The following is a 26,262-nucleotide window of genomic DNA, read 5'->3' as shown; positions in this document are numbered from 1 at the left end:
ATAGATCAGTTATCAAGATTAGAAGATCCGGGATCTGCCCAATCATCTTAGATTATTAAAGTGAGGTACGAAGAACAGATCGCAGCTTTACTAGACCAAGAAAACTAAACCCAAGAAAGCACTTTATACCTGCTGCTGGAATAGAAATAGAAGGTGCTATCTACAGGCAGAGACTAGATTTTTTATTCAGGCTGTTGACTGTTTTTGATTTGTGCAGGTATGTTTTGTTTAACAATTTTACAAAGCCAAAGATAAATGTTTTTTACTTCATATTTTAAAATTACATAATCAAATTAATAATAAAAAGGCATATATATATATATATATATATATATATATATATATATATATATATATATATATATATATATACATATACACACACACACACACACACACACACACACACACACGCGTGTACACCACTCACTAGTCATGTTATTAGGTACATATCCAACTGCTCGTTGATGCAAATTTCTAATCAACCAATTACATGGCAGTGACTAAATGCATTTAGGCATGTAGACATGGTCAAGACAATCTGCTGCAGTTCAAACTGAGCATCAGAATGGGGAAGAAAAGTGATTTAAGTGACTTTGAACATGGAAAGGTTGTTGGTACCAGAGGGGCTAGTCTGAGTATTTCAGAAACTGCTGATCTACTGGGATTTTCACGCACAACCATCTCTACGGTTTACAGAGAAAGTCAGAAAAAGAGAACATATTCATTGACAGTTCTGTGAGCGCAAATGCCTTGTTGATACCAGAGGTAAGAGAAGAATGGCCAGACTGGTTCGAGCTGATAGAAAGGCAACAGTAACTCAAATAATACAGAAGAGCATCTCTGAACACACAACACGTCGAACCTTAAGCCGGGTGGGCTACAGCAGCAGAAGACCACAACGGGTGTCACGCCTGTCAGCTAAGAACAGGAACTGAGGCTACAATTCGCACAGATTTGGATAGTAGGGTCAAAATCTGGCATCAACAACATGAAAGCATGGATCCATCCTGCCTTATATCAACGGTTCAAGCTGCTGGTGGTTTAATGGTGTAGGTCAGGGATCAACAAACTTGTTCCTGGAGGGCCAGTGTCCTGCAGATTTTAGCTTTAACCCTAATCAGACATACCTGAACAAGCTAATTAAGGTTTTACTAGGTATACTTGAAACACCAAGGCAGGTGTATTGAGGCAAGTTGAAGCTAAACCCTGTAAGGCACCGGACCTCCAGGAATGAGATTGATGATCCCTGGTGTAGGGGATATTTTCTTAGCACACTCTTTGGCCCTTTAGTACCAACTGACCATTATGTCAACCCCACAGCCTACCTGAGAATTGTTGCTTTCCATGTCATTCCCTTTATGACTACAGTGTACCCATCTTCTGATTGCTACTTCCAGCAGGATAACTGGCCATGTCACAAAGTGCAAATCATCTCAGACTGGTTTATTGAACATGACAATGAGTTCACTGTACTCAAATGGTCTCTACAGTCAACAGATCTCAATCCAATAGAGCATATTTTGGATGTGGTGGAAAGGGAGAGTTGCATCATGCATCATAGATTTGTCGCCAATAAAAAATAAAAATAAAAAGCTTATAAGAGTCTGATTTCTAACTATATCAGATCAAATCCTTATTAAACTGGTAAGAATACCTGCCAACATTCCTGTTTTTCCAGTGAAAATCCCATATTTTATACCAATCTCCCGCAATCATCCCGTTTTTATTTCTTACGGAAAACTCCCATAATTTCACCCACCCCCCTCTTTGGTACAGTCTGCAAACACCCCCGGGTTGCCAACTTTGGTACAGCCGGATCGCAGCAGCCACCCAAAACCTGCTGCATCCTATCCTGGTTCTCAACAGTGTTATTCACCCCCGAAGACTGATCTTCAGAGAAATGTTGGCAGGTTAGATGATCTCTTACTTTTGTATGTTGTAGTGCTGTAGTTATACCAATTTGTTCGCATATCAGGAATGTGTGTTGTGTTAGCAGAATGAAATAAGCAAAGTCCGCACATGTTTAGCATTTTTGCTTATCCCAAACACAACAGCAGTCTGATATTGATTGCGTTGCTTTTTTTCGCGATTAATTATTGTGATGTCCCGATTGCAACAGAGAAATAGACTGTAACACTGTAAGAAGATATCTCTGTAGATGGATGGCATTTCTTGTCATGTTCAGCCTTATAATCTAAAAGTGAACAAAATCAGCTCTTTTGTAATCACTTTAGAGATTAGGCTATCATTCAAAATCATTCAAACACTAGCTCTAAAGTGACGTTGGTGAATTAGTAACTGCTTCTGCTGTTTTGACGTCAGCTGCAGATGTGACTGAATGACGGAAGAAAAAAGTTCCTAATAAAAAGGCGTTTTTAGACTCTCTGTGTCTGATTTTCTTATTTATATACACGATTGTGCCGTTGAACTGTTGTATATTTGTAGTACACTCGTAGTAGTGCAATATGGCTGTATGTTAGCACTGGTAGGACGCTAAGGCATAAGGCCGCACACACACACACACACACACACACACACACACACACATATATATATATATACATATATATATATATACATACACACACACACATAAATAAGTGACTACTAATAAAATGTACCATCTTTGTCTGAATTGTGATTAAAGTGCACACACTTTAAAACACTGTAGAGAGTCAGTGAGTTCATTGGTACATTACTTATGTTTAATATGACCAAGCTAAATATATTTAATACTCATATTATGAGGTGGTGTTCGGTGTTTGTCAAGGCCAATGACAACTTGTATCAACCAACACATGAATTATAGAGCAAGGAAAGCATGAAAAGTGAAATACGCAGAGTATTTTTTATTTATACATTTATGGCAAGATAGAAGCAAAAATTAATGAGGTTAGTTGTCAAAATACAGCTAAATCCCTGTCTGCTGGGGGGAGACCCTATTAGGAGATTCATAGACATCTGTACAAGACGTCTTGTGCATCATCATTAGAATTTCAAAGTGCTTTTGATTGTTTGATCTCATATCCAGAAATTATTGTTGGGAGAGTCATTATCATAAACCCAGTTCTAAATTTATTTTCCACACTCTCGGTTATGATCCATAATTAACTATACTGGAGAGATTACATTATGTCTCCCTTTCCGGGTAAGGAATCAGCATGGAATTTCTCACTCCTGGGAATTTTATGGATTAGAAATGCAACTTTCATTTTCCCACAAAGTGGCTGTTTTTAGGACTCGCCAGACACAAATCACAGTGTTTCGTTATGCGACTACTCCATATATAACTCCAATCTGCATGCCGACAGACTGAGAGCCATTTCCAGCTGCAAAGAAATGATATTACATTTGGTGGAATGAAATGAAAATCCCACCCCCCTCCTCAACGTTCTGCACTTTAGAAAGAAGGAGGGCCGAAATAATGAATTAGGCCCATTTGAGGATATTGACTGATTCCCTGAGTGCTCACGGCGCCGTCCGTCCGTAATCTATCTCCGAAATAATCATTCATGCTCTAAATACATCAGAGAGAGCGGATCATAAAAAATACACCATTCAGCTCCATTGATTTGCATTGTTAATTTCCCACTTGATGGCTTCAGAGAGAGAGGGAGTGATGAAGGGGCCGCAGCGGCGGGTTTAAAGTATCCAACGCGGCAAATCACAAGATAGCCGCTGTCAGCAATGAGGCTTGACAATGAGGAAACACAATTAAGCGGCAGCGGAGAGCCGAGTGATGCAGCTCTCCATAAAACTTCGGCGAGATCACAACTTATCAGCCTCCACATAACCGTAAAAGCTCGGCTAAGATAAAGTCTGTGCTATGAGATCTTTATCTGAGGCTGCTTGGCTGTTTTCGAATGTGCCTGGTGCAGTGTGGGATAGATCTTGCTGGATGGGACATCATCACTGCCAGACACCTGAGCTCTGTTGTGTCGGGAGGGATGTGAAAAATAACTGTGAACTCGAGGAGTAGAAAGAGCTTCAGTGGAGCTACAGCAGGGCCTGGATGATATGGGACAGATGTCATAAATAATGTAGACATTTCAGCTAACTGTGTGTGCCGATATGGTGATGTTAACTAACAAGGGATAGGAAGAATATGCAATAAGTTCCAGAATCATATAGGGGAGAAACAGTGCACACAGACAAAAAAGCTTCTATTATAATTATTACAGTCGTTTTAAAAAGATAGTTCTTACAAAATGAAAATTTACTCACTATTTATTTACCCTAAACGAGTTCCAAACCTTTATAAGTTTGTTCATTATGTTAAACACTCAAGAAGATATTTTGAAGGGAGATGAAAACATGTAACTGTTGACATCCATGGAATTTCAATGGTTTCCAGCTTTCTTCAAAATATTTTGAAGACATTTGAAATTCACATAGTTTTGGAGGAAGTAAAGGGTAAATAAACAATGGCAGGATTTTTAGTTTGCAGTAAACTGTCCCTTCAATATCAGTGCAGAAGGTACAGGTTTTTTTTACCAAAAAAATAGAAGCTACATAGAAAAGCGCAATTTTTTTTAAATAGATTTTATAATGGGAAAAAAATCCATTCTAAAAGGTTTTTTTGTACTATGTGCACATTTTTAAATAAACCATTATTCACAGTCTTTACTGTAAACTAAGGCTTAAGGCCAAACTCACACTACAGTTGCCTCAATCCGGGCCAAAGCACGCTTTTCCCCCCTCCCGTCTCCCCCGATGGCCCGCACTCACATTACAATCGGGCCTGGGCACGCTTACGTCATCGATGCTGCACTGTTCAGTAAGCGTTCTCGCTCAACACAGTAGAGATTTCTGTAGTTATATTGTTAAAGTCATTTGACATTCAGTGACATGCAGTCAAATATTTTGCCAAACAGTCCTTAAGGATGTGATGACACGCAGTCAGATATTTTGTCGAACAGATCCGCCACTTTTGGCGCTTATAAACAGTCATAAAGCCTTCGTGCTGCAGGAATGAGGAGGTTTGCTGAAGGTGCACAGCTGTGGTGCAGTGAGGGGTTTGCGTATTTAATAAACTACGGCAGTTTGCGTTCACTGAACAGTAAGAATGATTAATAAATCCATATGAAACCATAAAAGTCACGTCTCGCTTTCAGTTTCGGGCTTTGGCGCGTTTTGCACTCACACTACAAGCATACAGTGCCAAAACCCACGTGAACTGCGCTCAGGCCAACCTCTTCCAACCGGTGGCCAAGTGAACAGTGCCTGAGCCTGATTCAGAGCACTCACACTTCTCAAACGATCCAGGAAACGGGCCTGGGCATGGTTCGGATAGCATGGTGAGAGTACGCCCTAAATTTGGTACCCGAGGGGTCATCAGACATACCATTAGACAAACCAAGAAATTTTTTTTTTTTCTCATGAGTCTACATTTATATTTAGACTACCCAATTTGAAGTGTGCATGGCTTTTTTTCTTGTTTTTTGTTTTGTTTTCATTTATGGTGATTTATGGGGGCTTTTTGCTCAAATGTGTTGTTGAGATTCCATCGGAGGTCTTCTGGCTGTAACTGAACTTGCAGGTATTTTATTTAGATCTTCTTTTTTGGTCTGTCTGGAGATGATAATTAGCTAGAATCTTCGATCCGTTTTGACAGTAGTTGTTTGTTGTTCAGTGTGTTTCATGTTTTAGATGAGCATCCTATTTGCTGAACTTTTTTATACATCTTCCATTTCCAGTCATTTGTTTACCTTAATTGCGCTATTTCACCCATGTTGTTTTACAGTTCAGAAATAAATATATTTTAACACCAACTCCTAGATAAAAACAAAATATCAATGACCTTTTTTAAACTTTTTTTTTTCCATAGAATGAATCATCTTTCAGTCCATTAGCTAATTGCTTAAAACAAGCAACACATGACCAAGCAACACTACAACATCCACAATTAAATCATCTGAAACTCACAAATATCACTACTGCTAAGGACAAGGGTTCAAGAGGTTACTGATATAGGTACAGACATTTTTAAACACAACTGTGAACACAAAACATTCACATTTTATGAACTTTTTTAGACCTAACACAAGATTTTGTCATAAAAAGCTACAAAAAAACACTTTATTGAATTTTTATTTTAGTTAATTTTAGAGTAATCACTTTGTGAAGTTTTATAAACTAATTTCGAGAAGAGCACATTATATTATTGATGGTGGCTGGTCTCTCATCTACAATCACCTATACTATCATCAATAAACCAATTAAAATTAATCCAAGCCTACAATTATACATCTATAACCTTCCTTTATCTTCGTTTTTGAAGAATCCCAGATGAACCTTTTTCTCCTTCACCATCGGGGGCTCCCGAGTCCTACCTGATCTCAGACCCACCTTTTCATGCTAAATGACCAGGCAGGAGCCAGTACCTCAATTATTTCTGATTTTAGAGTTCTCTCCGGGGACAGCATGCCAAAACTGCTTTTAGTATCAAGCAATATCTAAGCATGAACTCTTGAAACATTCAAATTTTAATTCTGGTTACTTTTCACTAGTTTAATTCCAATTCAGTCTTGCAATTTTCTAATCCATTCTCTACAAATCTGCTTGATATAAATTGTGTGTTGTATGGCGTGTCGGATCTCTTGTATCTCTTGTCCTTGCCTTTGTTCTCGCAGTTTTTATTGAATGCCTTGAACTATGAATGCCACGTTGTCAAGTTAAAAGGAGCACTTTTAAAAGCACCGTGTCTCACAAAACATTGATGAGTCTCAAAACTCCATTCTGTTCAGTTCAGTTGTGCTGCATCTAAAAAGAAAAATGTGTACAAGCCTTGCAAAACACTGAGTGCTGACCTGGACTTGACACAAACTACTGTCTGAAGGATCAGCTTGCAAGGTACCACGATAAATAAATAAATAAAATATTATAAAAAAATGTTCCTTTTGATATGTTGACTAAATTCCAACTTGTGTGAGAAGTTTGAAAAACAATGTTGTATTGTTTTCATGGCTGTCACGGCTGAGTACTCTGGTTCTGATGCCAGTCTCTACAATAAAGTACACCACACTTTGTACTGATGAATTATTTACTGTAGCATCCCTATCAAATCATCACATTGTGTTTCCATTTCTCTAGTCAAAATGGTTTTTGGCCGCTGAACAAAGCATGAAGTCTTTTATTTGATTAAAACGATTCCATTATCTAAATGCCCGTTTTACAAGTAGATATTCGATGAAAAGTGAAACACAACTGTGACAGCCATGGTTGAAAAGTGCACACATTTAACTCCAATAAACTCCACACTTATGGCTCTCGACAAGCTTTCAATTACCAAGTCCTTGATTATTGTATTGATTATGAAACGCTCAATGACAACTCGTTTGCAAATTCCCATTTGCATTTACACAGCCACTAAAATGACACAAACGAAAGAATAAAAGGACAGAGAGAGAAGGTGGCATCTGTTGGGGCTTTTAGACAGATACATCACACTAATCCATTCCTTCTACATGAGCCCCTGTCAGGGTTAATTGGTTTGTGAAGATGGGTAATGAAGGAAAATGGCGGCGTTTATTGTTGCGCCTCTCTCATTAAAAGGACGCAGTTCGGCTGACATTTACACACCCATCAGACACCAGGAGGAATGCGTTATAAAACGAGCAGCTTTAACTGATCTGAGCACAGTAACGCTGCATGACAGTGTTTCATAAACTATAATGAGGTTAAAGTCATAAGACGTTTTACAAAGATCAACTACACCCAGGAGCATCATGGGAGGTCACAGATGGTAAAAGCAATAACAACCCAAGCTAACACAAACCGGTAAATGCATGTGGGGGCTCAAACACAGGAAAGCTAATGTGTGTCATTTCTGGCTTTACAATTGGTTGCACAAATTGGAGGTCCCACACCATAACCCATATGCTATCTGGTTGTTAAGTTGTGACGTATGAAATACTGTTTCTGGGTCCAAGCCGCTACTCATTTGAATTGAGAAAATATTTATTTATGACTACTTTTTAGTCATATCACACATTTAAGGGATTTTTATATAAAATCATTTTAATATAAATATTTAAATTATTTGATATAAATTCTGGCCATCTGATATTAGGCATGATATGATATATATGTATATACATATATATATACAGTTAAAGTCAGAATTATTAGCCCCCCTGAATTATTAGCAGACATTTTTTCACCTGTTTAATGGAGAGAAGATTTTTTTTAACACATTTCTAAACAGAATAGAATGATTTGTTCTGTAGACTATCGAAAACAAAAATAGCTTAAAGGGACCAATAATTTGGACCTTAAAATTAATTTAAAGAATTAAAAACTGCTTTTATTCTAGCCGAAATTAAACAAATAAGACTTTCTCCAGAAGACAAAATATTATCAGATATACTGTGAAAATTGTTCTTGCTATGTAAACATTATTTGTGAAATATTTAAAAAAGAATAATACTGACCTCAACTGTATATATATTGCAATTGTAATTTTTGAATATAATGCATTGTTACATACATACGTAAACACTTTTTATTACCATTTGATGAGCCTCCCCATTCAGTTTAATATAGCATTTGCACCCAGAAGCTGCTTCATGTGACATCACACTTGGCTGAATAAAGTGTTTTGGAGGTCTTTTTCAACATTGCATTTTACATTAAAAACACAGTTGATTCTACTGAAACTAAGAAAAGATCTCCATCAACTAGTGATGGAATGGTTCGATTTTTTTCCGCAAGCCAGATTTTTCAGACTATTCGTTTTAATGAACTGGTTAAAAAAATAAATAAAAAACAGATCACAGGTTCTTTTACGCTAAAACAAAACGATGCCATTCACAATGACGTAATTACAATCCTCATATATTAGGACTCAACATATCAAAAATATATAACCATACAGTTACATTGCAAATAATTTAATTGAAACAAGGCTTTTCAATTCATACGTGTTCCATGTAAAACATCATAATTCAGCACAAGGTGATTGGGTGCAGTGTAACTTTTTTATGTACGTTCGTTCGACTTCAGGTCATGATGTCAATGCTGCAATATACATAACACAGCAACATTTTAAAGTACTGTGTCATTTTGGTCATACATACAAGGGTTAAGACAAATAAAACTGTAATAAGTTTAGTATTATTTGTGTGTATTTATCTTGTCTATTGTGTTCATCAAATCTTCTGACCAATGTCCCTTCCCTTCAAGACGCTTTTCATTTGCTTTTGATGTGATGCACTTAAACTCTCAAAAACAAAACGCTATTGGCTGTTTTTTTATATATTTATTAAAAAGAGAAGCTATGATACTGTATTTCTCACCCTGTCTTCATGTTTCAATTGAGATTACAGTACATCAAATTTAGAATAAAAATGCACATTTCAAAGCACTTCACGAGACCTTGAAATGTTTCTGTCATGTCGTGTCTGGTGCAGAAAGACAAATTGCATGTCACGGGAATCTTGTGATGTGTTGTTAGGACACAGTGTAATGCAGCAATGTAATACATGTTTTGGGCATAAACAGTAGTGCATGTGTAAATTTTATTTGCTGACAATTTTCGGTGTATAATGATCCCTGATGGTTCTGGTGTTAAACGTTTCAACTTTAACAAGAACCCACATGTAATTGGCACTTAGGTTTGGACCCATCAATGTTGTGCAGATGTTACCTCTCTCCTGCGTGATGCCCAGCACGTCTGTTTGACTTTCCAAACCACAGCCGCAACCAACAGCAGGGACAGGAAACAGCTGGAGACAAAACGCACAGAAAATCAATAGATCAGTCAATCAAATCAAATTCATGAGTCTGTAATCGCAATCGTGGAAAACATTCCACTAACCTCAGAGGCTAGACTGAGGACAGCTGTTTCATATTTGTATTTCAAATCCCACAATCAATAATAAACAAGTTCATCCAGCATGAAAGAATCAATGCCTTATGGAACTGACAGTTGTGTCAATCATACTCTATACGCAATGCCAGCCGGTGCAGTGAACAGGGCTGATTTTCTCTCTAAAGCCATAGACTGCACAACGTCTATTTTTGGAAAGACGGGAGATGTTTGATCATATTAAAAAAAAATGCTGGCCTTGAGAAGGGCTAGTAATTTTAAATGCACAAATAAAAAGCAGCATTCCTCTTTGTGTTTTTTTTTTTTTTTTTTTTTTTACCATTGGCAGAATTCACACAACATGATGACAAATGCACAGAGCTGAAGTATAGAGGGGAATAGCATTTGGGAGTCATACACAATCCATTTTGTTGTTGTTGTTGTGGATTTATTTATTTATTTGTTCCATGCCCAGTTTTCGGCCAGCATCTGCTGCAGTACAGTACATGATAAAGCACTAGTAGACAAGTGGGTAGTGTTGCCTACAATGTAGGAGAGATGAGTGTCACAACTCATGGACAAATTCATTCATTCATTTTTTTTTTAGCTTAGTACCTTTATTAATCCATGGTCGACACAGCGGAATAAACTGCCAACTTATGCAGCATAAGTTTTACACAGCGGATGCCCTTCAAGCTGTAACCCAACACTGGAAAACACCCATACATTCACACGCCTACACTACAGTCAATTTAGCTTATTTAATCACCACCTGTCTTTGGACTGTGGAGGAAACCGGAGCACCCAGAGGAAACCCATGCAAACGCAGTGAGAACATGCTCCACACACAAATGCTAACTGACACAGCCGGGGCTCAAACCAGAAACTTTTTTTGCTGTGAGGCAATCGTTCTACCCACTGCTCCTATTTTATTTCAAAATCGTACTGACCCCAAACCTTTGACCGGTAGTGTATTTATAAAATAAAAAAAGTCAAAAAATGTAATTGCCATTTAGAATTATTATTATTTTATTTTATTTAATGCAAGAACAAAACAACAAATTAATTATTCATTCATTTTGTTTTCGGCTTAGTCCCTTTATTAATTGGCGGTAGCTACAGCTTAATAAACCGCCTAGTTATCCAGCACATGTTTTATGCAGCAAATGCCCTTCCAGCTGCAACCCATCAATGGGACACATCCATACACACTCATTCACTACAGACAATTTAGCCTACCCAACTGACCTATACCGCATGTTTTTGGACTGTGGTGGAAACCGGAGTACCCAGAGGAAACCCACGCAATCGCAGGGAGAACATGCAAACTCCACACAGAAACGCCAACTGACCCAGCCAAGGCTCGAACCAGCAACCTTCTTACTGTGAGACGAAAGCACTACCTACTGCGCCACTGAGTCACCAACAAATTATTAAATTAAATATAAAACAAAATATAATTCATCAAATTAAAATGCACACAAATTGTAAGTATATTGCAAACCATACATTTATATAATATTGCAACAATTCTTCACTGTTGTAATTTAGTAATTTATGTCAATAATTGGAAAATCTATACTATCTACCTTAATTTTTGCTAAATACATTTTTACTTTTTCTGTATTATTTCTTAAAAATAATATTACAGTTTACAACTACTTCATAAGCACATTAAACCTAACATAAAGCTAAAAACTTTAAATCATTCCATATGGACACTATGGCTTTGTATGAGTGAGTAACAGAAAGGATGCAGAGCTTAACCAAGGGTCAACATACTGACAAGGACATCAGAGAAACAGGGGCATACGAGAATAATGTCATCTGCCCATCATTCACATTCAAACAGTGCCCCCATTCAGTCTGCATTATTACAAATACATACCATCAACCGCACAGACACACTGCCTAGAGGAAGAATGTTCAATCTCAAGACAGACAATCTGAAGCTTTGTGAGACTCTGCAAAAAGTATATGGGGTGTTATATGAAGGCAGGATTTGATTTTGCACCATAGGAAGGGTATTGCAAGTGCACAGTTTGGGAATGTGGGCTCTAATACAGTCTCTTTGCTTAAGCATCATAAATTTAGGGGTTTAGCTCATTACATCTGGAGCTGTTCAAATGCTAAAATTAGCGCTGGACTAATCATAGAGTAGTTGAGGTAATGCAAGAGTCTGAAACCGGCTTTTCAACCATTTCATCTACCATATTTCAAAACCCAATCAGCACAAGTCAGGGGTCCCTTATTAAATCTATTAATGATGAGGGCAATTAATTCTTAACGAGCTGGATAATGCTTCTAATGGGTGGAGAATGAGACTCAATAATGCCTGAGCACTTTCACTGAGAAACTTATGAAAGCACATTCTTTTAAAAGTGGTTTGATGAAGGTGTTGTTTGAGGACAGAAACCATATTGAATGTGTTTGAGGATGTGATGGATAGACAGTTTGCTCAATGAGTCGCTGAGAAAGCACTTTAAGTGGAAATGGCAGCGGTTTGTGCCTACATTGTCAGAGAAAAGACAGGAAAAGTTTTATATTACATGTATTTAACATGTACTTATAGTGTACTTACCTAAAAATACATGATTGCATAGGGTAACTATTGTACAGGCTGTTGAGGAACAGTACAGTTGTTTTCAGGTTTATGTAATGGCTATCCTAAGAAGACTACCAGTTAGTACTGTACCTGTCAATAGGTTTAGATGTATAATGTTTTCTTTTTTTTTTTTTTAAGAAGTCTCTTCCGCTCACCAAGTCTGCATTTACTTAATAACAAAGTGTAGCATAAACAGTACATTTCCATAATATGTTTATTTTCAAGGTGGAGCTTATTCATGCAATTTTAGTTATATATATATATATATATATATATATATATATATATATATATATATATATATATATATATATATATATATATATATATAATCACATAACTTTTGTTAACTTCACATTCTTTAATCAACAGTGTGTCCACAGTCATACTGGGGTGATATAAAGACAATAAGTCTTTCTTTCCATTTTTTTTATGTTAAAATAGAATCCAAATCCCTCCCATTTTAAGGACCACCGCAAAAAATCTGTTCAGCTCTCTGTGATCATCAATCAACGTCAAATGTGATCAAGAATGAGTTTCACAAGTTTAAAACCTTTTTAAAACACTGCATGTTTGAAATGAATTACATTAATTACATTAATTAATTAAAGTGAAATTCTATTGTTCTATTAAGGTCTTCCTGTCTTCCAATATCAAATAAAATGTTTGAATTACAAATTTTCCCACTTGTCATGATTAAAAACCAGGACTGTTCTGCTAAATACTAAAAATTAGAATAAATAAGATCTTTATATAAAAAATAAACACAAATAAAAAATATATTAAAAATATACACAAACCCATACACATATAAATCCAGAGAAACTTAAAAATTGAAGTGGCCTCTTGTTTTATTTATTTATTTATTTCATTGCTGTATATATAGTGTCTGTTCAGTCATGTTGTGTAGAGTGTGATCTGCTTGTAGTATTGATTATCACAGGTAGCAAGAAGCCTCTGAAGGATGAATGAAGAAAGCCAATCTACCAACGTCGCCCGAGAAAGCAAACAGCCTACGAGGATTAAACAATCAATACAAACAACCATACAAACCGGAGCTGAGGACAGAAACACACACACCATCACGGCCACTTCCTGCATCTATCCGTCATCCCGCCCGCTCCTGTTTATGTTTATGAGTCACAATAACACATAATCTTGTATTCACTCGCTCTAATAGGCACAAAGGACAAAAGCCCCATTATACCCAAATCGCGAGTGGGAGAGAATCGGCTTTAGCCAGTAACACAAGTCAAATCAATTGCCTGCAATCTCCATCCAGTGCCAGCGTTCAGGGACGCCAATAACATCATCTGCGATATGAGTCTGTTCATTCAACACTTCAGGCCTCATATGGCTTCTGTCCTAACAAAAAAAAAAAAAAACAGGAGGAGGAAAAAGGGAGAGGTGGATGAACGTTAATCAACATAAGAGTGAAAGAGAGTGTGTAATTGGGCTAAACCGAATTGCAGTGTCACCAATTAGCTGGAGGAGTGGGTGAAAGGCTTAAGCGCTCTTTAATTGTTACTGTTTTTCTTGCTCATTTAGTGAAGCTTTAAGAGAGCAGAGATAGAGAAAAAAAAAACACTCTTCAAAGAATACATACTCAAAAAGACTTTCCGAAGTTAATGAGGGATTGCAAGGAAACATCTATCTGTTCAAAAGTACAGAAGTGACTATGACTAAAAGAGTGTTCTTCCAAATTATGCGTCTATTGTTATTTTATTTCCATTGTCCCATTTATTATTTTAATAGCCTTTAATTTTTATGAATATGTTTTTTTCCCTTCCTAATCTCTATAATGGTCTCTTTGTTTAGAAAGATTGTTTTTTAAATAAATTAAAAAATAAAAAGCAATAATAATTAAAAAGCCCTCTGGAATGATTGTGACAGACAGCGCAGTTTACCTTCTGATTAAAAAGCTCATCCATTTTATCAAAGCCAGATGAATGAGGAAGAGATAAATATCCATGTATTTGCTTGAGGCACGCAGCCCACAGTCTCTCAGGAGGGTGTTTTGAAAATTTTAGAAGACTTTAAGAAACGCACTTCTAATTAAGATTATGTTAAGAGCTGGAGGTAGTGTAATATGCAAATCAAATACATGAATCAGACAATTGGAAAAAAAATATATATACTAGCTAACTTTAATGATTTCCTTTTTTCACTAAGTGTAATTAAATATACATATTGTATGCCTTCCAATAAATTGCTGCAGCGATAATGAAGTATTTCTGAGGGCCAACCTGGAAGTTTTGAAGCCTAAATGTAACGCTCAAAGTTAATAAAGTTACTATAACCTATGACTATAATCAACTAGTTTGTGCAAACTTTCTAACAGTCAGAGTTTGAATAGCTTTCAAGAGGACTGATATAAACAACAATTATGTAAAAATTAACTAGTGATTTTAATTAATTACTTAATTTATTTATTTATTTGCTACTTAATTCTGGTAGTACCAGTACCACAATATGCGACTTTGCTTAGATAAAAGGAAATAAAAAATAAAATAAAAAAAAAAAAAATATATATATATATATATATATATATATATATATATATATATATATACTGTATATATATAAAACCAGAACCAGGGCTCAACAGAAGATTTTTGACATTTCAAAATCTATAGGCATCTTTAAAGCAACTGACCCCTCTCCAGACAACAAATAACGGCCTTCTTTAGCAATATAACCAATCATTTTCACAGATTTAAAAAAAATAAATGAATAAAAAATCTAAAACCTTAAATCAGAAAAAGTTGTGGCAGGATGGAAAACACAAATAAAAAAAACGTAGTGATTTCTAAATTTCGTTTGACTTGTATTTCATTACAGACAATACAACAAACATTATTTAATGAGTTACTTATGATTGTTTATTGTTTTTTTAATAAACACATTTTCTAGTTTTTGCAACACATTTTAAAAAGTTTAAAAAATAAAGCATTTACCACTGTAATGTTGCCTATCCTTTTCAGAATACTTTAAAGACTACTAAATACACTAAGTAAATAAGCGTTTTAAGTGTAATTTTGTCCCATTCTTCCTGTAAACAAGTCTTAAGGTGGGCAACAGTACGCGGTCTTTATTGTTGCATTTTGCACTTCAAAATGCACCACACATTAACACCACATTAAAGGCAGGTCAGAATTGCAGACAGATCAGTCAAACACTGTATCCTCTTCCTCTGCAGCCATGACTGTTTAATGTTCAGAATGTGGTTTTGCATTGTCTTGTTGAAATATGCATGGGCCTGCCTGAAAAAAGCAGCATATTGTGTTCCAAAATCGATGTACTTTTCAACATTAAGGATGCTATCACAGACGTGTCAAGGAAATTGACAAATCCATATACCATGTCCGACCCTGGCTTTAGGACTTGTTGCTGGTCACAGTCTAAATGGTCCTTTTCATCTTTGGTCTGGAGCACATGGCATCCATTTCTACCAAAAAAAAATACCTGAAATACTGATTCAGCTGACCACAGAACGTTTCCACAGTGTGATGGTTCATCCCAGATGCTTCAGAGTAGGGATGCAATGATTATAAATTTTAGTTGTATGGTTAAAGTCTAAATAATAATTTCGGTTTCACTGTTATCACAATTGTTTGCATCAATTGAATTCAAAACCCCACTAGATTAAAACTACAATTATTTTAGATTTTGTTTTGTAGTTCGGGCCTAAATAAATATTAGTTGACATTTTAAAAGTTCATTTGATTGACTATATAAATATGTGGCGATTATGGATGCATTTATTGGGTAAAACTGCTACTTTTTAATATCATTCAATGTGTTTTTGGTCGTTATCAATGCGTTGTTAATTGAGCGTGTGCAGCGTGGCAAAAAGACCCAGTGCCAAAACTATTATGGCACTGCTGCTTCAGTGACGATCATGTCTCGCGTTGACAAGCTGCTTCTGCGTGCAGTGTAAAAGCTCTAATCTGTTAACATGGATGGCAAAAAAAAAAAAAAAAAAAAAAAAAAAAAAACATGCACTGCTCACACTTGCGGTGTGAAACAGGGTTGAGTTTGTCAGCACTCTCCGAAAACACTCGAGATTGATCTCAGCTGGTGGGTCAACACTCGCCACATGATCGCTCTCATCGGCACCATTATTTGTAGGTGAGTTTAAATGGGTTAGCAAACCTGTGTAATTTCCATTGCTTCTTCCTTAAACTTTAGCTGTATGCAGTTCCAGCAGTCACAAAAGTCCCTTTCATCTCAACTAGGTGTGCCTGAAAAGCGTGAATGTGTTGCGAACGCTTCCCTCCATTGAAAATTACAAACTTGAACAAGCTTGCCTTAGTTAATAGCCTCAGTCATAGTTAGTTAGTGCACGGTTATTAATCTCGTTCTACAAACTAGCGCACAGTTGGCATAACTTTGTTTAGTTGCTGCAGTTTTGTTCTGTGCAAAAACACGGTGTTGAGAAGCCTTTACGATTAATAAGCCCTGACAAATTAATTTGTAGTTAATAGTGAAACTGGTTAATCATTGCATCCCTACTTCCGAGCCCAGAGAAGTTGATGGCAACTCTGGACACTGGCTTTCTTTCTTTTTTTGTGGATGTATTATGGTACTTGACAAAGGTTTTGCCAAAGTAATCCTAAGCAAATGTGGTGATATCGCTTGTAGATGAATGACGAGGAACTTAGGCTTGCACTCTTGTCTTTTATGCACTGAATTTCCTCCAGATTCCTTAAATCTTTTAAATATGTTATGCACTGTTGAAGGTTAAATATCCAAATGCCTTCCTGGCTTTCTTTGAGGAACATTGCTTCCAATGATTTTCTCACAAATTTGTTGGCAAACTGGCAATCCTCTGCCTATTTTTTACTCCTAAAGGACTAGACCTTTCTTAGATGGTGCTTTTGTTCATTCATTCATTTTTTTTCTCAGCTCCCTTTATCAATATGAGGTCGCCACAATTGGAAGAACCGCCAACTTACCCAGCACACCAGCGACCTTCTTGCTGTGAGGTGAGAGTGCTACCCACTGCGCCACCATGGTGTCCCTGGTGCTTTTGTACTAAAATATAATTACAATCATCTGTTGACATCAACTGTTTCAAATTACCATGATAATCAATGTACCTGATCCCCAGCCCTAAATTGCTCCCGCCCCATTTTTTTTTTGTAACATGCTGCAGGTCTGAATGACAGGAAACAATGAATATTTACAAACGGAATGAAGTTGACCAGACAAAACATGAAAAGGTTTGTGTTCATATTGTCTGCAATGAAATAAAAGTCAAAGTAAATTCAGAAATGACTGCATTGCATTTTCCACACTGTCCCATTTTTTTCTAATGTTGTGATATAAGTCCTGGTTTCAGAACTTAAATCTGCAGCACTCAATAAAACACTTTTTAACTTTTAAACTGCTTTCATTATTTAAACAGAAATACATTTATAACAAGCATTTACTTTTAAGCAAATAAATTGCATTGGTTGAAAAAAAGTCATGCTTCATCATATGCTAATCAGACTTGTTCAGAAACATTTCCAGTAACAGAAGTATAAAGCACTGAAAATGATTCTTGCAAATGAAACTTGTTGAACATTGTATTTTATCCTTTTATTTGCACTTACTAAAGACTCTTCTGTTAACAAATGACAGCAAGCAATTGAAATGATTTTAAACAAAGATCAGAGATATCACTGAAGATTGTATCACATCCGATTTGGAATAAAACAAATTGTGATTGCAAAATGAAGCTGATATGAAATGTAATTGGGTTATGTAAGTAGTTTAGTGGACCCACTTGTGTTACGCTAGAGGAGGGTTTGTTTACCTCTTTAGAGTGTCTGGTAAATGGTGGTTTATCCATCATCCTGACAGCCAATAAGGTTAGGAAGTCAAGAGTTACACGGTGACTGTGACATCCAGACACAGAGAATGTTTTAGATGGGGGAATAAATAAATAAATGGCTGAAGGGAATGCAAAAGGGGTAAGAAAAGAAAAGTGAATAAGGTGTTATTAACTAACTTTATTTACTTTAATAGCCCATCCAGTGTTTAACCCTATGAATAATAAAGAAACATTTTTTTGTGTTTTTGATTATTTTGGTTGTTTTAATGCAAAAACAAAATAGAAAATGTAAGTAAAATGAATCAATTCCAATGTTGTGGATGTGATTTTGCTGTAAAAACTTTAAACATAAATTCACAGAGAATGCATATGTTAAAAGTACACTGGAACATATGTTTGTATTTTACAGAACAACTAACCACAGAGTTAAGGGATCAGAAAAAAAAAAATCAACCTGTAAAAATATATTTTTTTAATGAATTGAGGGAAATAAACATGCATTATGAATGAGACCAAAAAAAGTATGAGTTTACAGTATACGACATTCTTTGTGAAAATAAATAATACTTATCAAAAGAATCGTAGTTGGCTTGCTTTAGAACAAACACAATTTGACATGTTTGCATTTATGAGGAAAAAAATTCCTCATGGACATGGAATCTCTCCATTACAAATGTGGTGTAGGTTGATGTAGGGAAAAGGAGCGAGGACTCAACTGTAAGAAAAAATGGGTATTTATTTATAATAAAATAAATAAAATAAAATAAAATAAAATAAAATGCAAAACAAACCACCCTGAGGGGGAAAACACTAACAAATAAATAAACAAACAAAGCAAACTAAACTGGGCAGGCTGGCAAGGATCAGGACTGGAACACACAAAACAAGATGACATACAACAACGAACTGGCACAGGACAGCAGACATGAGGAGAATATAAGCGGAAATAATTAACACAAAAACAGGTGAACATAATTAACTAATAATGGGTTAACAAAGATGGTGGACTAGACAATAGACGGGAGAGCAAATGACAAAAAGACAACACAAGCCATGTGCTCACATAAAACAAGACTAGAACACGCAGCCAATGAGAGAACTTATTTACCCCGTGTTCACAAGACAACACTAATGGCTCGTTTACACTGACTGGTACAGTACGGTACGGTTCAGGTCGGTACGGGTCACCTTTATCAGGCTTGCGTTTCCACTAGCAAGGGTACCCTTTTGGTGGGCGTAGTGTATGACAAAGTTTCAGTCGACGTCATGCTCGCTCGAGAAAATGTCTACAATAAAGCTGCACAGGTTGCTGACATATCATATGAAAAGCACTTCTCACAAAACAGACACTTTACACACATAAATACTTCTGTATAAATGTTTATTACGAACTTTGATGAACCTGAGTTGATTAAAACTGCAGATCAATGACAGTGCGAAATAGCCTACTGTAACATCTGTAATTATTTTAAATAAATAAATGAACATATATGAACACATACAGACCCTTACAGTCCCCGATATGTTACCAAATACAGAAAAAGTACACACAACATACATTTTGTCCTTAATTAGGTTCAAAACAACACAAAGTATAGCCTACAGTCATCGAAAACATCTCATCTGTGTCTGTAAACTTCAGCAGCACATGTAGCCTCTGTTAGAGTGTCATTCCATCATTCCCAGTTCATATTAGTCCTAAAGGTGATGATAAAAATGAAAACAAGGCAGTTTGTTCACGTTTGTTGAAGAAATAACGTGCTCCTTGGCTTTCCATTTTTTTACGCGCTCCACTCTTGCGTATGACCTTTTCTTTCTGAATGTATCATTCTCGCGTTTGTCAGCTTCTCAGAGGATTTCCAAAGCTTGTCAATAATCAAGCGCGCGTTATTATCATGAGTTCAAGAAGTTAGTTATTTCAGATATTGACTAGTTTAGCTGCGCGTCTAGCTCCGCCTTTTGGTACCCTTTCTCGTGTTTAGGACCATTTTGAAAGGGTGCTGAAAAAGTGGTACGGTACAGTTTGGTTCGGTAGGCCTTTTGACAGTGGAAACAGCCATAAAAGCTTACCAAACCGTACCGTACCGGGCCATAAAAGCACAACACTGAAGCACACAACAAAAGCACGCGACCCCAATGTAAACCCCCAGCCACGTGCTTAGACAACACCAACATAAACAGATGCAAGACACGAGCACACGTTAGATGAAAACACCTTACCGTGTGCTCACACATATCCAACGCGCATGTTTCATCTTAGTGCTAACTGAAACCAAAACCAACCAGACTGAGATGCTGAGAATGAAACAGCGCGATGCTGACAGAACAAAACATAAACACGAGTACATGAACGTGCGTTCCAAGCACGCACAGACCACGCGTTCGATCGAGAGTGCGCACGGTCTGCGAGCGTTCACGACGGTGCCCATACAGAGACACACACAATAACAGAAAACGAGTGCTCAACCCGAGAAAACTCGAGCCGAGCACAACAGGACAGGACAAGACAGAGCTAGTGTCTGGACTCTGTCACTAAAACAAGAATTTACAAGACCAGAGTGGCAGAACCCTGATACAAATTAAATGTTTTGAAAACATTGACAGAGACATTTTGAGTATTTTTTAAAGTACGGTAAAAAGCAAGCTCACACAAACAACATAGAAAGGGGTTTCCTGTTTTGGTGAAAACTTTATTTTTACATGGCAAGGTTGACATTTTCATGGAATTGATTATTGTTCTTTCAATATTTCAACCACTTTTCCTTTTATAAATGTACTTTATAGTGGGTAAAAATATGGTGTAACTTTATGCATTGAAACCCTTAAAAATTGAAGTATTTAATTAAATAAACTATGATTTTTAAGTATAAAATATATCATTTTATTTTAATTTATTTGATAATAGCCTTAAATTGTGTTGGCAAGACTTTTAAAAAATTCAATTTATTTATTTTTGTATTATTTTTATTTTTAACTAACAAGCTTACTTATTTTATCTAGTGCTTTGGTGCCATTTTCTCAACAAAACATTTTTTGTTCGATTTAATATTTTTATAAGCTTGCTTGCTTGACTAACTCACTGATTGATTGATTGATTGATTGACTAACTCACTGATTGATTGATTGATTGATTGATTGATTGATTGATTGATTGATTGATTGATTGATTGATTGATTGATTGATTGATTGATTGATTGATTGATTGATTGATTGATTGATTGATTAATCGTCTGACTGACTGATCACACATCTGACTGATCAATCGATTGACTGATTAATTTCCAAAGACTGCTCTGTAATGTATAAATATTCCATAAAAGGTTAAAGGTTTGAATGCATTGACACGATATGTTAAATTGTTCTCTGTGATATCTAAATAGAAGGTGTGTAAGCGCAACTTAAGTAAGCGCAACAAAGTCCATATAGAACTTTAGGAATCTAACCTTAAATGATAAGACATGATATGACACTTATTCCTTCATTCAGTCATTAGTATTTGTAGACTTTTAATATTTCAGCACACTTGGACCAGTTCTGGAGGAGAAAACTACAAACTAAAAAAATAAATAAATAAAATAAATATTCTGACATCCAAGCTTTAGACACAAAGTAAAGATGACACATTTTTGGCTTAAGTGACAAAACTTCAAATCAATATTCAATGCTATTTCGGTGTCATTAAAAACAGCATTATTATCCGTGTAATTAAATCATTTCAGTGTGTCAATGCACAAAACTCTATTTATATACTACAGTACAGAGCTTGATGCTTGTTTTGGCTTCGTAGGAAAAGCCAGCCATCTGACTGAACTTCAGCTTTGAAGGCACTTGGCTTGAACTACAAGTATACTCTCAAGATAAACCAGAACTGTGAATCCACAGCCGGAAGATGTAAGAAAACGAGTGAAAAAAGAGATATAAAAGGGGAGGGGAAACAAAGTATGCACAACAATCTCCCTCAAATGCCAAGATGAATTAAATCTGACTGTCCCTCGCCTGCGGAGGACTAAATGCATACCAAACAACAAGGCCCTACAGCCTTTAGCTTCAACTTTGATATCTATCAACACACTTCTATGCACACAATTGAAAAAGAAAAAAGCAAGATAAAAAAGAAAAAAGCCTTCTCACTATTTATACTGAATAATAAATCCCAAGAAGCTGTACAGCAAACATTGCATCCTCGTTGCCTTGACCTCAACCTTTGTGAATGTCAGGATGCAAAATTATATTTACTTAAAACTATTGCACACAAAAATGAAAGCATGCAAGATAAATGATCAACGTTTAGCACAATCCATTAATAAAACCCAATAAAAAATCATGTAAGTAAATTGATGAAAAAAATGTATGGCTAAGCAATATTTAGATTTACTGTGTCTCTTTCTCGGTTAAACAAATTGTAAGTAAAGGTTGAAATGAAATTACATTACAATAGTGTTGACCTGACAGTTAAGAATCCCGTTGAGCACAATACAGCTGACTGCCTACATAAAGCAATATACACACATAGCAGGTGGTGTGTTATTATTTATAAAGAGTATATAAATAGTGTGCAATTATTTCGATGCACTTTCAGGCACTTTAAACACAACTCTGGTCAGTCAGCTCTGTAATTTGACTGTCCAGATGTACAACTATGGCAGTCCTGAATACACATGACTATTGAAACGTAAAAATGAAACCATACAATTGCCAGCATCATGTGTTGTCATAAACAAATGGTGATTTCCCTCACCTGCAGAATTACTTATGTACGTAAGAATTAGAATTATGTACGTTGTTATGGCTGCTGATCAAGAGGAAAATGAAAAGAATACCATCAACACTCTCGAGCACAACATTTTTTTGTTTCAAAAAATAAAATCTCCGCCCCCTCCATTCAGCCTGAAAAGGATGATTTTTGATCACTCACGCTCACTGGGAATGTGCATGTGCTTGCAGTGCACCAGTTGTGTAATAGTCATATGAACAAGGCTTAATGAATCGGAATAATACTTAATCAACCAGAACTTCAATCAGAGAGTGACTATGGACAATCGCACCTCTGCTTTCAAAAGTCAACTAGCCAAACAGAACACCTGAAAAAATGCTCTGTTTTCACAGGTCAAATATGCCAGAGTATTGTAAACACCAAGGCATAACATTCTACTTTTTAAAACAAAAATCATTACTGTAAACAACACCTTAGTACACTGTCTGGTTATATCTAATAACATTTTACTTTAAAGATCCAAAGACTGAAACACACAAAGCTGATGCCAAACAACTAGCACCAACAAATACCAACTTTGTTGTTGGCTCGTGTTGGATCGTGTCTGTACCAAAAAGGTGTGCGTGATCACATCAAACAAACAAAAGTAGACTGAGGGCCTACTCACACTATGCTATCCGAACCATGCCCAGGCCCGTTTCCTGGATCATTAGAGAAGTGTGAGTGCGCTGAATCGGGCTCAGGCGCGATTCACTTATCCGGCCCTGGCCCGGTTGGAAGAGGTGGGCCAGAGCGCGGCTCATTTGGGCTTTGGCAGGGTATGTTTGTAGTGTGAGTGCAAAACGCGCCAAAGCCCGAAACTGAAAGCGAGACGTGACTTTAAGGGACTGTTTCATATGGATTTATTAATCATTCTTACTGTTCAATGAACGCCAACTGCTGTAGTTTATTAAAGAAACAAACCCCTCACTGCACAACAGCTGTGCACCTTCAGCAAACCTCCTCAATCCTGCAGCACGAGGGCTTTATGATTGTTTATGAGCGCCAAAAGTGGCGGATCTGTTCGGCAAAATATCTTACTGCGTGTCACCGCATCCCTAAGGACTGTTTGGCAAAATATTTGACTGCATGTCACTGCATATCAAACGACTGAAACAATATAACTAGATAAATCTCCACTGCACTGCTGAGTGACATCGCTTCTCACTGAGGCCCGATTGTGGTGTGAGTGCGGGCCGTCGGGGAAGACGGGAGAGGGGACAAGCGTGCTTTGGCCCGGTTCGAGGCAGTTGTACCAAGTGTGAGCATGGCATAAAATGAGAGCCGTAGTTTTCAAGAGTTCACACTTAGCTCATGAGATCCTCGAGCCTAGGGCTCCCTCCCGTTTGCAAGGCGAGAGGAGAGTTTGAGCTCAGGTAGATCTCGAGAACTCGCCTGTCATGGTGGATGAAGAGCAGATAGTAGTTGCTCTTAAAGAGGTAGGTACTAGGTAGGGGCAAGGCTATGGTGTTGATTGGGATTAGTCAATAAACTTAGGTTGCATGTTTTTGATCGGTGGGAGGAAACCTAGAAACCCGGGAGAAACCCACATGAGCACGCGGAGAATGAGCAAACTTCGCACAGAAACATCTGCTGGTTTGGTAAAGCCTGGAACCAGAGACGTTTTTGCTGTGAGGCAACAGTGCTAAGCATTGGGCCACCATGTCACTCATCTAGGAAGGATGAGGAGTAGGTGTGAAAGGGTGGATGCTTCAAAATGAAAATAGCAGTGATACGTAACCCAGGGTATTTGTAGAAGCTTAGGAGTCGTCTGATTTGTGCATTGAGAATTGAATAATGTGGGTCCAGCCGCTAGCAATCATAACCACGTGATCCTCTCGAAATTAGTTTATGAATAAACTTCACTTTGTGCTCTGTGAGAGGCAGAAGTCTGTTTTCTTGTTCCACAAAGGCAACCCAATACAGCACACCTGTGATTTCCTCATTCTTATTGAGCAGCAGTATAGACAGTGCTCCTGACTGTTACACATGATGAAAGCATGACCAGTGCTTTCTGTACATGCTTTTTTCCACACTGTGCGTGCATCATCTGCATAACAACCCTCAGAGCGGGCTTTACCATGGCAGAGCAAACTAAAGATGCGCTGTCCTTGAAGGATGTTTAGCTTGCATTACAAAATGGTCAGTTTACTGTTAGGAAACACACATCAGGCAAGTCCTTTTCATGTGTCATAGATGGAAATGGAAAAAACAACAACTTTTGCGCGATGTGATAATTGCTCAAAGTTTTACTCTTTAGCAGTCACAAAACTGTAGCCTCAGGTTTAAGGTCTCACTTTACAAAGGGGCAAACAAAACTGACATTTAGCATACAATTCTTGCACAACCTACAGTTTATCTGCCATCTCCCTCTTCTTGTAGGGCCCAATTTAAACGTGAGATTTTGGAAACCAGATTTAAATTTAGATGGATTGGCCACGCAGAAAATGATTCTAAGCGGACTGCAGGTGAACAAAGACTGAATATACAGCAGGAGTGGTCCATAAAACATCATGGGAACGGGCGGGACGATAAAAACAATCCTCTACAGAGCTCTATACTGACACACACAGACAAAGCGTAAACAAAGCAGCATTTAGTTACTGTACATTATCACAGTAATTGTCACTCACCATCGAGGGTTTAATGAAAATTTGTGCAAAATCTCTGACAATCTAATAATTCACTTCATTTACAAATATTTGAGAAATGTAGCAACATTATAGCCAGCCTCTTTGAGACCATTTTTGCTTTGAATTGTTTACTTGCTTCATCTTTTTAATTTGTCACACTAACTCTGATTCGTTGCTGAATAACAAGTCAGACTTCAGCCAATGGTCAGACGTCAATTCAACACACTGAATCAGGCAAAAGAGCTCCAACATTAACCCAATGATGGGTGCACACAAACCAACATGGTACACACAAACCAACTAGCCTGACCAACAAACCCAGTGGTGTGTCCTGCTTGTGTCTGACAAAACCCCCCACCACACCAAACTCCAAGTCTATATATTTATATATTGTAAGTATCTGGCATGTCCAATCAATCAAAAAGAAACAAAAAAATAAATAAGTGCAAGTTAAAAACTAATGCAATAAAATTTCAAAAGGCAAACACATTTTACTAATTCACTGCATTTGCAAAGCACCCATCACATCTGTCTTTAGTTTCTTGATTAGGAATATTTTTAAACAATGTCTTACATATATAATTGTTGAACTGTCAAAATCTGCAAAAGCAAGTATCTGTCTTTTATAAATGTGCACA

The 26,262-nt window shown here is 36.9% G+C and overlaps 1 protein-coding gene across 2 annotated transcripts in view; it reads right to left on the bottom strand.

Annotated features, from left to right (window-relative positions):
* atrnl1a (attractin like 1a) overlaps window positions 1-26,262 on the bottom strand; it is a 465,931-nt gene that overhangs the window by 162,903 nt on the left and 276,766 nt on the right. For both annotated transcript variants that reach the window (XR_015505851.1, XM_087279119.1), the window contains exon 27: window positions 9,650-9,728. Coding sequence is in view for 1 of the 2 variants with exons in the window: in XM_087279119.1 (XP_087135245.1) it covers window positions 9,650-9,728 (79 nt within the window). In the remaining variant the exon portion in view is untranslated. The remainder of the gene's footprint in view (window positions 1-9,649; window positions 9,729-26,262) is intronic.

This window comes from Danio rerio, chromosome 13 (assembly GCF_052040795.2).
Source record: "Danio rerio strain M-AB ecotype USA chromosome 13, GRCz13ab, whole genome shotgun sequence".
NCBI classification, from domain to species: domain Eukaryota; kingdom Metazoa; phylum Chordata; class Actinopteri; order Cypriniformes; family Danionidae; genus Danio; species Danio rerio.
Note: the sequence above shows the minus strand (reverse complement) of the source record. Positions and strands in the feature narration are given on the sequence as shown.